Source organism: Schistocerca piceifrons, chromosome 4 (assembly GCF_021461385.2).
Source record: "Schistocerca piceifrons isolate TAMUIC-IGC-003096 chromosome 4, iqSchPice1.1, whole genome shotgun sequence".
NCBI lineage: Eukaryota > Metazoa > Arthropoda > Insecta > Orthoptera > Acrididae > Schistocerca > Schistocerca piceifrons.
Genome location: NC_060141.1, coordinates 698,893,867 through 698,907,772, shown reverse-complemented (window position 1 = coordinate 698,907,772; position 13,906 = coordinate 698,893,867). Strand labels below are relative to the sequence as shown.

The 13,906-nt window shown below is 39.5% G+C and overlaps 1 protein-coding gene across 1 annotated transcript in view; it reads right to left on the bottom strand.

The window, feature by feature from the left end:
* The window catches only part of LOC124796117 (hemicentin-2-like), a 790,202-nt gene that overhangs the window by 222,997 nt on the left and 553,299 nt on the right, over positions 1 to 13,906 (bottom strand). Inside the window, exon 5 of the mRNA XM_047260206.1 lies at positions 2,028 to 2,231. Coding sequence (XP_047116162.1) covers positions 2,028 to 2,231 — 204 coding nt within the window. The remainder of the gene's footprint in view (positions 1 to 2,027; positions 2,232 to 13,906) is intronic.

Sequence of the window (13,906 nt, the reverse complement as noted above, 5' to 3'; positions counted from 1 at the left end):
AGTGTCAATACCGGATCCCGTCAGATCATGGAAGTCTCGGAGTCGCTCATTAAAGACAAAGCTTCTGATGAACGTCTGTGTGTGTGTGTGTGTGTGTGTGTGTGTGTGCGCGCGCGCGCGCTTAGAAAGAATCATCATAGCAGCATCATGATAAGTTAAAAGACACTGTACGAGAAAAAGAAGTGATATCATTTGCAATGGAAGCAACATGGAGCTGCTAATATAAGGAAGCTTAGCAGAAGTTTTCACGAATTACACATTGTATTCAGCTCAGCGTCTAGATACTTTCAGGCAAATTGATGAGTAGACTTGTAAAACGTATAGGTCACTATCAGCGATAAATACTAGACTAATGTTATTCTAGACTGTTGGGCAAGCATTGGCTAAGCTGTCATTTTAACCCGGATAATTTCCTGATCCGTATCCTCGGAAGTGGAGTTCAGCACCGTGTCGACGTACTCAAGAACTTATTTACTGGATTTATTAAAGTACTATATTAAGACTGTAAACAGTGTAAAAGTTTCCCAGACAGTTTACAGTAAAGTAAAAGAACTGTGCTTTCCATTTTTAAATCTAAAATATCAGACATTCATTTGCTTGTTAATTTTAAACCAGTAATTGCTTTACAAATGAAGGAAAAATTGAAGTGCTATTTATGTGTCATACATTATCGTAAACTGCTATAAGAGAAACATGTTATTCACAGTTTCTATGCCAAGTGTAAGCGTTGCTAATACCGTTGCTGCCAGAATTGCTATATTCTGTTTCTCCTGTTTAGAGCATAAATACAAATTTTAGTAATTAACTGACAGTGTGATAAATGTTACACTTTACTATTAGAAAATAAGTTCAGTTTCACGTCTCACTGCATTTCCAATTCATTCGGAAGTGATTTTCCTTGGGACTGAATACATGTACTTCTTTCACTACTTGACGGAAAGTTTAAGAGGGGAATGTTATTATTACAGTAAATTAATTTTCTGGTCTAGTGCTGTTTCAGGAAGAAACCGAAGTTCTAATAAATGTCCTAATAGAACTGGTGAACATTTTTCTAACGTTACCGCAAAATACATGGTGTGTTTCTGCAGCTTTACGGTTTCGGAACTTCTTCATATCTGTATAAATAAGGTGAATGTGATGTCGTATTGCCGTCCAATAGCTAAAGTAACACAAACACGGCACAAGTCGGTTTAAATTTCAACAGGTATAGCGGCAAAAATTTTTACAACACGGTAAGTTTCAAGTTTATATAAGGTTGTTTCACAAAGACATCTTTAAAAATTTAGCTACATGTTCATTACACCATAACAAGAAAAATCGTCCAGTAATCATGGGTTGTAAAACGCATGATTTTGTAGCCATGAGCACTTGTTCGTCCTTGATACTGTGAAACACATCTTCTACTGCAAGCTCTTTGCTTTCCATATTTTTGAAGGAGGTATTATGGAGCAGAAAAAGAAAAAATGTCCAGTAAACGTGGACTGTAAGAGCTATGAGCCCTTGTTCATCTCCGCTAATGTGAAATGCGTCTCTTCTACTGAACTATTTCTCATAGGTCTTAAAATATGCATTATATAGTCAATTTTTACTGATTTTTTTTTCCTTTTTTGGTGTAAGAAAGCTGCCCCAAATATTTAAACCGTCCTTCTATGTCACCCTGCGTATACGTTTAAATACGGAAGTTGGAAAGAGGTATCAAAGCCCCTGTAACCGGCCTCTACTGACAAAGCTCTGCCTGATTTGACGGTACAGATCAAGAAAAATGGCCGTCAGCAGACACCTCGGTCGTATCATTCGACTCGGTAATACACCAATGGGAAATGTCACTTGATTAAAAAGAAAACTGTACATGCAAATGTGGGCCTGGGTGCCTAGGTCGCAATAGTAAGGTGCATACCTCGCCACCACTGCAGTGCGACTTACATACCCTAGGCTCCAGCCACTTTTCAGACCACTACTTGTCTCTTTCCTACTGTGGTGAATTGAGAATGCGTAAGCGTGCAGAATCGAGAGGGGAAGGTACTCACACAGCAGGTCGAGACGGACCGTCTTCTCCTGGGGCAGCACCAGCTTGGTGTTGGAGGCCTGGCACTTGAAGGCAGTGTTGAGCTGCTGGCGGGACACGCGCGGCACCTCCAGGCGGTTGACGACCACGTGGCGGCCCACGGCCTGCAGCTGACCCTCCGTCAGCCGGTCGTCGACGAACCACGACACCGTCGGCGGCGGTCTGCCTGCAACACGCCTGTCCCTCACCAGCCGCTCACGAGAACAGCAGCACACGGGGAAATCATCCACGAAAGATAGTTTCTGTTAACTCAACTTACGGAGGAAAATTAATGTTTGGTTACACTGACGAGCCTAAACATTACGACCATCTATGCATAGCCTCGAAGCAGAGCGTCAAAACACTATACTTGTTGTACAAGTATGAAATCTGAATTTGGCTCTAATAATTACACGTCTGTTGTTTGAAACTGATAAACAATATTTTATTCAAAATAATCTCCACTGCTATTTATACCGGGTGATCAAAAAGTCAGTATAAAGTTGACACTGAATAAATCACGGAATAATGTAGATAGAGAGGTACAAATTGACACACATGCTGGGAATGACTTGGGGTTTTATTAGAACAAAAAAAATACAATCGTTTAAAAATGTCCGACTGATGGTGCTTCATCTGATCAGAATAGCAATAATTAGCATAACAAAGTAAGACAAAGTAAAGATGATGGTCTTTACAGGAAATGCTCAATATGTCCACCATCATTCCACAACAATAGCTGTAGTCGAGGAATAATGTTGTGAACAGCACTGTAAAGCATGTCCGGAGTTATGGTGAGGCATTGGCGTCGGATGTTGTCTTTTAGCATCCCTAGAGATGTCGGTCGATCACGATACACTTGCTACATCAGGTAACCCCAAAGCCAATAATCGCACGGACTGTGGTCTGGGGATCTGGGAGGCCAAGCATGACGAAAGTGGCGGCTGAGCACACGTTCATCACCAAATGACGCGCGCAAGAGATCTTTCACACATCTAGCAATCCTTTCTTTTGTTCTAATAAAACCCCATGTCATTCCAAGCATGTGTGTCAATTTTTACCTCTCTATCTACATTATTCCGTGGTTTATTAAGTTTTTATACTGAGTTTTTGATCACCCCGTACATTTCTTCCCACCTCTCCGGCGGGCCATGAATGCCATGCCAAAAAGCAGTTCTTTTTTGAACCAGTCAGCGAGCCGTTTTCGCACATTTTCATTCGTTGCCCAACGAGAGTGTGTCTCAGTGATGCAAATAGATGATAATCAAGTCTGGAGAATAAGCCGCATGCTCTAGTATTTCCCAACTGAACGCCTCGATCGTTTCCCTGGTCCTTTGCTGTGAGTGATGGGACGTTATCATAGAGCAATATGACTTTGTGTAGCTTTTTTCCGTGTTCCTGTCGTTTTTGACGTATTGCTCGATTTAAATCGATCATTTGCTGTTGGCAGTGATCAGTGTTAACGGTTTCACCAGGTTTTAGCAGCTCATAAGACATGACACCCTTCTGATCCCACCAAACACAGAGCATTGTCTTCATTCCAAAGAGATTTGGTCTTGCTGTGGATGTCTATTGTTTGCCTTGATTCACTCATGGTTAACGACGCTTAGGACTATCAAAATACATCCATTTTTCATCACTTGCCATCATTCGTTGGAGAAACGACTTTCGTTTGTATCTGGTGAGCTGCATTTCACAAGTGATCTTTAGACTTGCTTGCTGTCTTTCATTCGGTTCGTGTGAAACCCATTTTCCCACTTACTGCACCTTTCGCTTAGCTTTTAACTAAAGAGAAACGGCTTTCTTCACCACATTCAATTGTTCCGCGAGTTCCTGTGAAGTCTGAGTATCATCTTCATCCAATAAGACCTGCATTTCGTTGTTTTCGAACTTTTTTAGTAGGTTTCCCGCGCTCGTCGTTTCGCACGTCAAAATCACCACTTTCGAATTTTTTTAACCACTCAAAACACTGTTTTCCCAAGAGGAGATTTGTCGAAAGCTTCGACAATCATTCGATGCAATTCTGCAGCAATTTTCTTCAAATGATAACAGAAAACCAATTCTGTCCGCTAATCGTAGTTAGTTGGCACAAAACGTAGCTTATTTACTGGTTTAAAACAAATACCGATGTATGAAACTTGGGTTATTGTATATTGTCATTCGTCGTCAGCCGTTACAGGAAGTAGATGGCGCTGCAGACGCGGTCTAACGCCTAGTACCATCTATCGGGAAACACCGGTTTCATACTTTTACACGTGTTACAGCTGCGATTCTTCTTGGCGTGGTTCGACAAGTCCTTTGTAGATTTGCGGTGGTGCGTGGCATAACGTATCTTAGCACATGTCACGCAGTTCCCTATTACTGAATGAGGAGTAGGCGGCAGATAGCGTCCCATATGTGTTTCATGAGTTCGGTGTCAGGGAATTTGGTTGATACGTTAACTATCATGCTCCTAAACCCACTGTGGGATGCTTGTGGACTGAAGGCAGAGACAGTGGTTTTGCTTCAAATTGCCATCGCTGGCAGGGGGTACATCAGGTACTACGATGGATGCTGGTTGTCCGCAATAGTGTTTACATAGTCCAAAGATCTCATGACGCATTCGATTACTACCATAGGTGCCATGGAAGTCCCCAAAGCATAATACTGGAAATTTACCGCGCCGCTATTTTTTGGATGATATCGTATCCGGTCATTACCACCGACTATTTATGACGAAATACGTGATTCATCCATCCACACGTCTGGTTGCCGTTGATCCACGATCCAATTTCGATGGATCACTGCCCACCGTAATCTTAATTGACGATGGCGTTGGATCAACATGGGAATAGTAAGGCGTCGTCTGCTGCGTAGTCCCGTGTTCAACACAGTTCAACAACGTTCACCATTTCAATGTTCGCAATGGGAAAAAAACCTAAGTTTCCTATCACAGACGGCGTTGCAAGCGTCGCGTGATGAGCAGACAGGAACACCCGGTATACTTACCTTAGCACGTGAAGAGCTCTCAACGCCACTATTTGGAATTAAGTCTTGTGTTGGTCAGTTTTTGGAACATCAGCATAGTTTCTTCCCTTAAAAAGCGTCGTTTATACCCATTAGTTATTTATAAATGCATTCATCTCGCCTTCGTAATACTTGTCACGGTAGTCTCATGCTGGAAGTGGTTACGCCAGAGAAAACGAATGGAAATAATAAACAGAAAGGTAAGCGACAAATTAGTCATGTATCTGTAAAATACGTAGATGTTTTGGTAAAGAAAGACTACTACCCGGAAGCATCAGAAACCTCAGAACAAGAAATTTTCAGATAAATAGGGAATTGTCTCTCTTTCTCTGTAAATCACGGTGTTTAAAATGGTTCAAATGGCTCTGAGCACTATGGGACTCAACTTCTGAGGTCATCAGTCCTCTAGAACTTAGACCTACTTAAACCTAACTAACCTAAGGACATCACACACATCCATGCCCGAGGCAGGATTCGAACCTGCGACCGTAGCGGTCTCGCGCTTCCAGACTGTTGCGCCTAGAACCGCATGGCCACTCCGGCCGGCTACGGTGTTTAATACGAGAAGATAAGAGAAGTAATAATTCATAAATCAAAGAGTACAGTTTCGTAATACAATTTTCTTTTCTTGCAGGTACGTATCTGTAATCATATAAAACACTGAAATCCCGTCACAAGCGTACATTGCTAGAGGAGCCCAAACTAGATGATACTGCCCGTTGACACAGTATAGTGCGGTAATAAGGGAACATCGCTACATGTAGGCACTATGGGTTGACACAAGGGCGTGCTGAGAAGTAATGCCTGCGAATTTTCTTCGTTATCTAAATCTGTTGAGGTAATACATGCCATACGGGTTACTCGATCGAATTTCCCGAGTCACGGACGCGAGTTGCAACCCTCTGCTGCTAGACGGCTCATAGCGTGTAACATAGCGGTGTGTGACATAACTATGTCCGTGCATGAGAAACAGCGTGCTGTATTCGAGTAGAGTTTTCCTACATGGAACACCCTTTCCTTCAGCATGACGGTGACAGACCACACATGGGTGCTGCGACAATTGCAAACAATCCGACGCCCCGGGTTCATTGTCATCGTTCGTTCTCTATACAGTCCAGACTTGATTCCAAAACTTAAAGAACACCTTCGAGACTTCAGTTTGATAGTGATCAAGCGGTGAAAGCAGAGATGAGGTTGTGGCTCCATCAACAAAGTCAAGCTTTCTACAGTTGACAAGTTTGTTTGTGTGGCCATCCTCAGCAGCAAGCATATAAATACTTGTTTTGTAAATAAAACTGCCTTTTCCTGTTGCTAGTTACTTTATTTATCCCATACGCGTTTCGCCTTCTCCTGTTCTAAGGCATCATCAGTGGGATCTATAACGATACAATTTTCTTAGTTTAAGATTATCAAACAGTTCACTTCGCGATTTTTTTGTAAAAAAAAGTAATTACTTACGATTCCCCGATCTGCGTTTTCTCACATCTGGTCGGGAGGTCGCACTACCAGTTTTATCACTGCCATATAATCACATCTTTGTGCTTTTCTGTGGTGAACTATTCACTTTCAATTATTTCGTCGTACAATGTTTTTCACAACGTAAATAAAAAGAGTGAGAAACATGGTGAACAGTGTGTAGAAGGCGAGAACACAAAGATGTGATTATATGGCAGTGACAAAAGTGGTAATGTGACCTCCAGACCAGATGTGAGAAAACGCAGATCTGCAAATCTTAAGTAATTACTTTTTTACAAAAAATTGCTAAGTGAACTATTTAATAATCTAAAACTAAGAAAATTGTATCGTTACAGAGCCCACTGAAGATGCCTTAGAACAGGAGAAGGCGAAACGCGTATGGGATAAATAAAGTAACTAGCAGCAGGAAAAGACAGTCTTATTTACAAAACAAGTATTCTACAGTTAGGGTATCAACAAAGTGGTCTCTAGTTGCGAGTGATTGGTCCGTCGCCAGGGTGACTATGTTTAGAAATAAATATGTAGTCATGAAGAATAAAGATGAAGAATGTTAATAAGGTTTGATTTAACACTCATTAAGAGTTTTCACATAAATATTCGGAGATATTACTTATCAGCATGCTCTTGTGTACGTCAGTGTCAACAATGAACTACTGTAGGACACAGTGGTTTGGTGAAGCTGACGCTCTCAGCAGTCCGTTCACGCTTTCGAGTGCTGTTGATATTTACCTATTACGATGTCTGTGTAAGTTTTATTGTGTCTGCTTTGCCTTGTAGTCGTCACTTCATGTTCTCAAGGTACAGAGGCCCTTACTCTAGCAGAAATGACTATGCTGTGATTTAACGAAAACATACACAGCCGTGAATCGTGTATTCCAAGTATATAAATATCTGTACAGAAATTTCAGGGAAATATACTGAATTCAGGAAACCAGAAGATTTCAAATATTATTGTGTCTCAGGAAATTCATTTTGAGAATGGTTCAACAAAATCTAGGGCACTTGGCACAGACCAATGCCGACATTAACTGGGTAATACAAAAAAAGAAAAAATATTGGCCTGTAGGCAAAATGGTTGCTGCTTTCGGCCTCTGTTCTCTAGCCTCTATCACCATGTCGCAATTGTCTGTTAGAAACGTTTCGAAAAAGAAGGGAAAGACAACAAGTAAAAATTACAGACTGAACTGCAAAGTGCACAAATTATGTGCAAGTTATTAGCAATGTATGCATTTGAGCTACCAAACTCCGCACTCTGTCATATAAGCATTGTATTTTAGTACAATGAAGGTAAATATTCAACAGAGACAAGTTCACGTCATCCAATAAATTTTTGTATTATCTTTATTTGAATGGCTCTTAATTGATTGTGTGAATTGTACAATCAAATTATTCCCTTAGTCTGAAAATGTCATGAAATTGGAAATTTGTGGTAAGGTCTTATGAGGCCAAACTGCTCAGGTAATCAGTCCCTAAGCTTACACACTACTTAATCTAACTTAAACTTACTTAGGCTAAGGACAACACACACACCCATGGCCGATGGAGGACTGGAACCAACGGCGGGGGATGCCGTGCGGACCGTGATAAGCCACCTGAGACCGCGCGGGTGCCCAGTGCGGCGGAAATATTGTAGAATTAAAGGAAAATTGTATTAAATGTATCAGATTTAAAACAACTAAATTCTCATATCTCGTCGTGAGAACAGTTTATTCTTAAATATTTCTTTCAGCTGATTGAAAAATAACAGTAGAAAGAAGAGAATAGACGCAGAAAGCAGCAATCGTTTTCTCTGTAGTTCAGTACTTTTTTTGCTTTGCATATGTTGATGTTTGTACGCAGCACGTACGTACCTTTTGTGGACCACCTGTCCGTTAGAGAACCAAATACATTCCATAACGTAGGTCTGTATGTTGTGGACGCGTCGTACCACTATTGCACAGAGAAAACTTTATTACTAATTAGAGAGCAATTAGCGGTGTTTTCGAATTTGTAGGATACCAAAAGAAGTAGATTATGCGGCACAATGTGCACATGTCCCCGTGCCCTCATTCGACTCTTAGTTGATAAGTTGAAATAAGAATTACACTACCTGTGAATTAACAGTAACATGGTTCACACGCAATGAATAATTTGGAGTTATCTGAAAATTTTATATGGAAATAGGATAAAGTTGGTTTTTTTTTCTTTTTTTTAGGTAGGAACCTTGTGTATGTATTCCACACTTATTTTATAGAAAATATACGCGAACGTCAATTGATACGTGAAAGCATAAGACAAACATTCACAATATCAGCATCCCTTTGTACTGGTGATTTGCGTGCTTACAACGTCACAATACCAATACGGTTCTAGTGGGTACACGTCAGAAGTGAGACCCCTCTAAACTAAAGAAACGTTATTCGAGCTGCTGAAAGGAGCGAGCGAATTTCTTATCATAACTTAAATAAATTTTAAACAAAGAGGAACCTGGGGTAAAATAAAAGAAAAAACTCTTACTAAAAATAAAATGAGGGAAGATGCAGTAGAAAAAAGATCATTCTGGAATGTCAAATTGTGATTGTACAAGAGTCATCAAATAACATAGCCAGTAGTAAGAAACGTATTAAACAACAAAAGGCTCCTGCTGTGTTAAATATTTCGTTACGGGCACAACATTCCATGCATGTCAAAACCCAATAATGAAAGAGTCGCAACTAAAAGTGTAAAGAATGTCGTGGTGCAGAATATTTAATGAAATTAAATACGTACATAAACCAAGACTTCTTAACGAAAACCACGTAAGAAAGTATTAAAGATGTACCAGTAGCATATTTTAATGCGTATGACGGGACACGGGAATGAGATGTATACACTGGGTAGTATTATAGAGATAACAAAAATCTAGGTGTTATCCTGTTTACATTTACGGATTCTTCTGTGAAAGCTTTGTTACTTTCGGTGGAATTACCTGCGATGGTGTCACAAGTGTTCCACACGTCATCCACACACTGTATGACGAAACCGCATGGTGGTGCATAGTTTGGCATCCAATATGCAACAGAGTTTCCGAAAGCCCGTGCGAGTACATTGATTTCCATTAGAAGGCTCGACTGGATTTTAATACGTTCGCGAAATAGTTACAAAAGCGAGATGAATCACAAAGGAGCTATACGGTATTTTATACCTCCAAAGAGATTGCTACAGAAAAGTTATGGGTCAAAGCAGTTGTAAATGAACAAAGAAATTTCCGCAAAACCTCCCAAAGAAATTCGCAAATACATGCTAAAAATTATAATAAGATAAGTTTCTTATATCAAACACCTTCCGTATTTTATACTCTAGCAGAAAACGTATTCATAGGGTGGTGGCAAGCTAGTGTATATTTGGTAGGATCATCAGGAACTTTTATACATGTGTGACAACATAGGACGTTAATGTTTCGGTTCAGATGAAGAATATGGAGCAGTGGATTAAAACAACTTAAGCAACAGTTTCATGAAATTGTCAGAAACGTATAAAGCATCAGGTTTCAGGATTTGATGCTTCTGAGCTCAATTAAGGTATTTCAATCGTATTAACCAAAAGTAAATGTACATTACTTTCATAATCCATTAAAATCAAATACTGAAAAATCTGCAACAGAGTGCCTACTTTGCATGTGTTAACGGTTCGTCTCACAGCTCTTTCAATTCTTTTCTCCAAAAGTCCCATCTGATAACTTCGACTTATTACCTAAATATGAAAGAACACCATAACAATAAATATATGAAATAAAAATAGGTGAGTGCATAACATTTTTGTCTGATAATCATGAAGTCACTGATTCAATTCTTGATTAATGTTTATTATCGAATCGCAATATTAGTTAACAAATACAATTGTGAATCATAACTTTTTATAAAAAGATTATCTTCATTTTTACATACCAATGATAGAAAAATTTTGTGTTTGTAATAAATTAAATATTTTTAGTAATGTTAAACTTGTGTTTATAACAATAAATTCGCAACTTCCTCAAATAAAAAAAGTTTTCGCTTCATTTAATGTTTCCCAGTTTTGCTCAAGAATACTAATTCATCAAGAATATCTATGTGCTTAGAAATTAGATATGAAAATGTTCTGATCAAAGTATTATAAATGACAGAACGAAATCAGCAGTTTTTCTACTCATCTCATTTACACATTTGTTAAATAAAAATATTAAGCAAAATACTGTCACATTTAGTAAATAATTATTTGGCTTTGGTACCCTCCAACACGAATATACATTATGACTCGCATGAATATTTTTTAGTTTACATATCAGTTTGATAATAATTATTGAATTCAAAGTAGAGTTTCAACAAATTAGCCGCTAGCGGGATTCGAACCAGTGAACTCGTGATTACAGGACTAGTAAGGAAACCTACATAGCTTGCGATTCAGATAAAACGAATTAATTTTTTGTGCCAAACAACAAATGGAAAACTTCAAAATCGGTTTTTTGGTATGTTTCTGAGAATCGGATCATACTGTTATAGGAACCCAATATCTGCTTAATGTAGTCACTTTCAGGTCCAGTAAATATGAAGAAAATCCAAGAAAACCCCGTCTGCCAAGCCATCTTGTTGGCTGGTGAACAGCTTCTGTCACATAAACCTGAAGAGACACTAACTTTCAGAAATCTGGGTTTACAAAATAGGTAAGTGGAGCGAGAAGACAGTTTAATTAAGATTAAATGGGGCACGCCAGGGAAATCAGAGGGGTGAAGATAAACGAAGAGGCCAGTTGACTTAGAATCAGGTATACAGTATTAAGAGAGAGGAACAAAGCAGAGAAGAGTTCCAGATGTTAGTATTGTTGTAAACATAAAGATTAAAAAGACAATGCAAACATTGATGGAAGTTCAAGTAATGTATAGAAGCTGTTATATGTCAGTAAAATAGAACTACTGTGCTATGTGATAATGGATAATTGTAATATTCAAAAGGCAAATACCGAAGTACAGTTTTGTAATTGGAAATTTGGTGACAGCAGAAATATCGTGTTTTTCAGAATAAATTACATTTGTCAGTTGTAATTATACTTTTATTCACTTTACCAATTTCGATAGTGTAATTTGCCTCCCATGAACGATGGACCTTGCCATTGGTGGGGAGGCTTGCGTGCCTGAGCGATACAGATTGCCGAACTATAGGTGAAACCACAACAGAGGCGTATCTGTTGAGAGGCCAGACAAATGTGTGGTTCCTGAAGAGGGACAGTAGCCTTTTCAGTAGTTGCAGGGGCAATAGTCTAGATAATTGACTAATCTGTCCCTGTAACATTAACAAAAATGGCCTTGTTGTGCTGGTACTGTGGACAGCTGAAATTAAGGAGAACTACAACTGTAATTCTTCCAGGGGCATGCAATTTTACTGTATGGTTAAATAATGATGGCGTCCTGTTGGGTAAAATATTCTGGAGGTAAAATAGTTCCCCATTTAGATCTCCAGGCGGAGACTACTCAGGAGGACGTCGTTATCAGGGGAAAGAAAACTGGTGTTACGGATCGGAGCGTGGACTGTCAGATCCCTTAATCGGGCAGGTCGGTTAAAAAATTTAAAAAGGGAAATGGATAGCTTAAAACTAGATATAGTGGGAATTATTTAAGTTCGGCGGCAGGAGAAACAAGACTTCTGGTCATGGGAATACAGGGCTATAAATACAAAATAAAATAGGGGTAATGCAGGAGTAGGTTTAAAAATGAACAAAAAATGGGAGCGTGGGTATGGTACACGAACAGCATAGGGAACGCATTATTGTAGCAAAGATAGACACGATGCCCACGCCTACCACAGTAGTACAGGTTTATATGCCAACTAGATCCGCAGCTGACGAAGAGATTGAAGAAATGTATGATGAGGTAATAGAAGTTATTCAGATGGTGAATGGAGACGAAAATTTTATAGTCATGGAGGAATGGAATCGATAGTAGGAAAAGGAAAACAAGGAAAAGTAGTAAGTCAATATGGACTGGGGGTAAGGAATGAAAGAGGGAATCGCCTGGTAGAATTTGGCACAGAGCATAACTTAATGGTAGCTAACACTAGTTTTAAGACTCATGAAAGAAAGATGCGTATGTGGAAGAGGCCTGGAGACTCTGGAGGTTTTCAGAAAGATTACATGGTGGTAAGACAGAGATTTAGGAACCACGCTTTAAACTGTAAGACACTTCCAGGCGCAGATGTGGACTCAGACCACCATCTATTGGTTATGAACTGCAGATTAAAACTGAAGAAACTGCAAAAAGGTGGGAATTTAAAGCGATAGGACCTCGATAAACTGAAAGAACCAGAGGTTATAGAGGTTTTCAGTGAAAGCATTAGGGAAAGATTGACAAGAATTGGGGAAAGAACTACACTAGAAGAAGAATGGGTAGCTTTCAGAGATGAAATAATGAAGGCAGCAGAGGATCAAGTAGGTAAAAAGACGAGAGCTAGTAGAAATCCTTGGGTAACAGAAGAGATATTGAATTTGATGAAAGGAGAAAATACAAAAATGCAGTAAATGAAGGTGGCAGAAAGGAGTGCAAACAGCTAAAAATTGAGTTCAACAGGATGTGCAAAATGACTAAGCAAGGATATCTACAGGACAAATGTAAGGAAGTATAGGCATATGTAACTAGGGGTAAGACAGATAGAGCCTACAGGAAAATTCAAGAGGCGTTTAGAGAAAAGAGAACCACATGTATTAATATCAAGTACTAAAATGGAAAACCAGTTCTAAGCTAAGAGGGGAAAGCACAAAGGCGGAAGGAGTATATAGAGGGTCTATACAAGGGCAATGTTCTTGACGTGGTCGAGCGGTTTTAGGCGCTCGAGTCTAGAACCGCGCGACCGCTACGGCCGCAGGTTCGAATCTTGCCTCGGGCATGGATGTGTGTGATGTCCTTATATTAGTTAGGTTTAACTAGTTCTAAGGTCTAGGGGACTGATGAAGTCAGAAGTTAAGTCCCATGGTACTCAGAGCCATTTGAACAATTTTTTGTGCTTGATGCTAATGTTATGAAAATTGAAGATGACGTAGATGAAGATAAAATGGGAGATATGATACTGTGTGAAGAGTTTGACAGAGCACTGAGAGACATAAGTCAAAACAAGGCCCCTGGAGTAGACAAAATTCCATTATAACAACTGTTGGCCATGGAAGAGCCAGCCCCGACAAAACTCTACAATCTGATGAGCAAGATGTATGAGAAGGGCGAAATAGCCCCAGACTTCAAGAAGAATATAACAGTTCCAATCCCAAAGTAAGCAGTGGTTGAGATATGTGAAAAGTACCGAACTCACAGTTTAATAAGTGACGGCTGCAAAATACTAACACGAATTCTTTATACAGGAATGGAAAAACTGTTAGAAGCCGACATCGGTGAAGATTGGT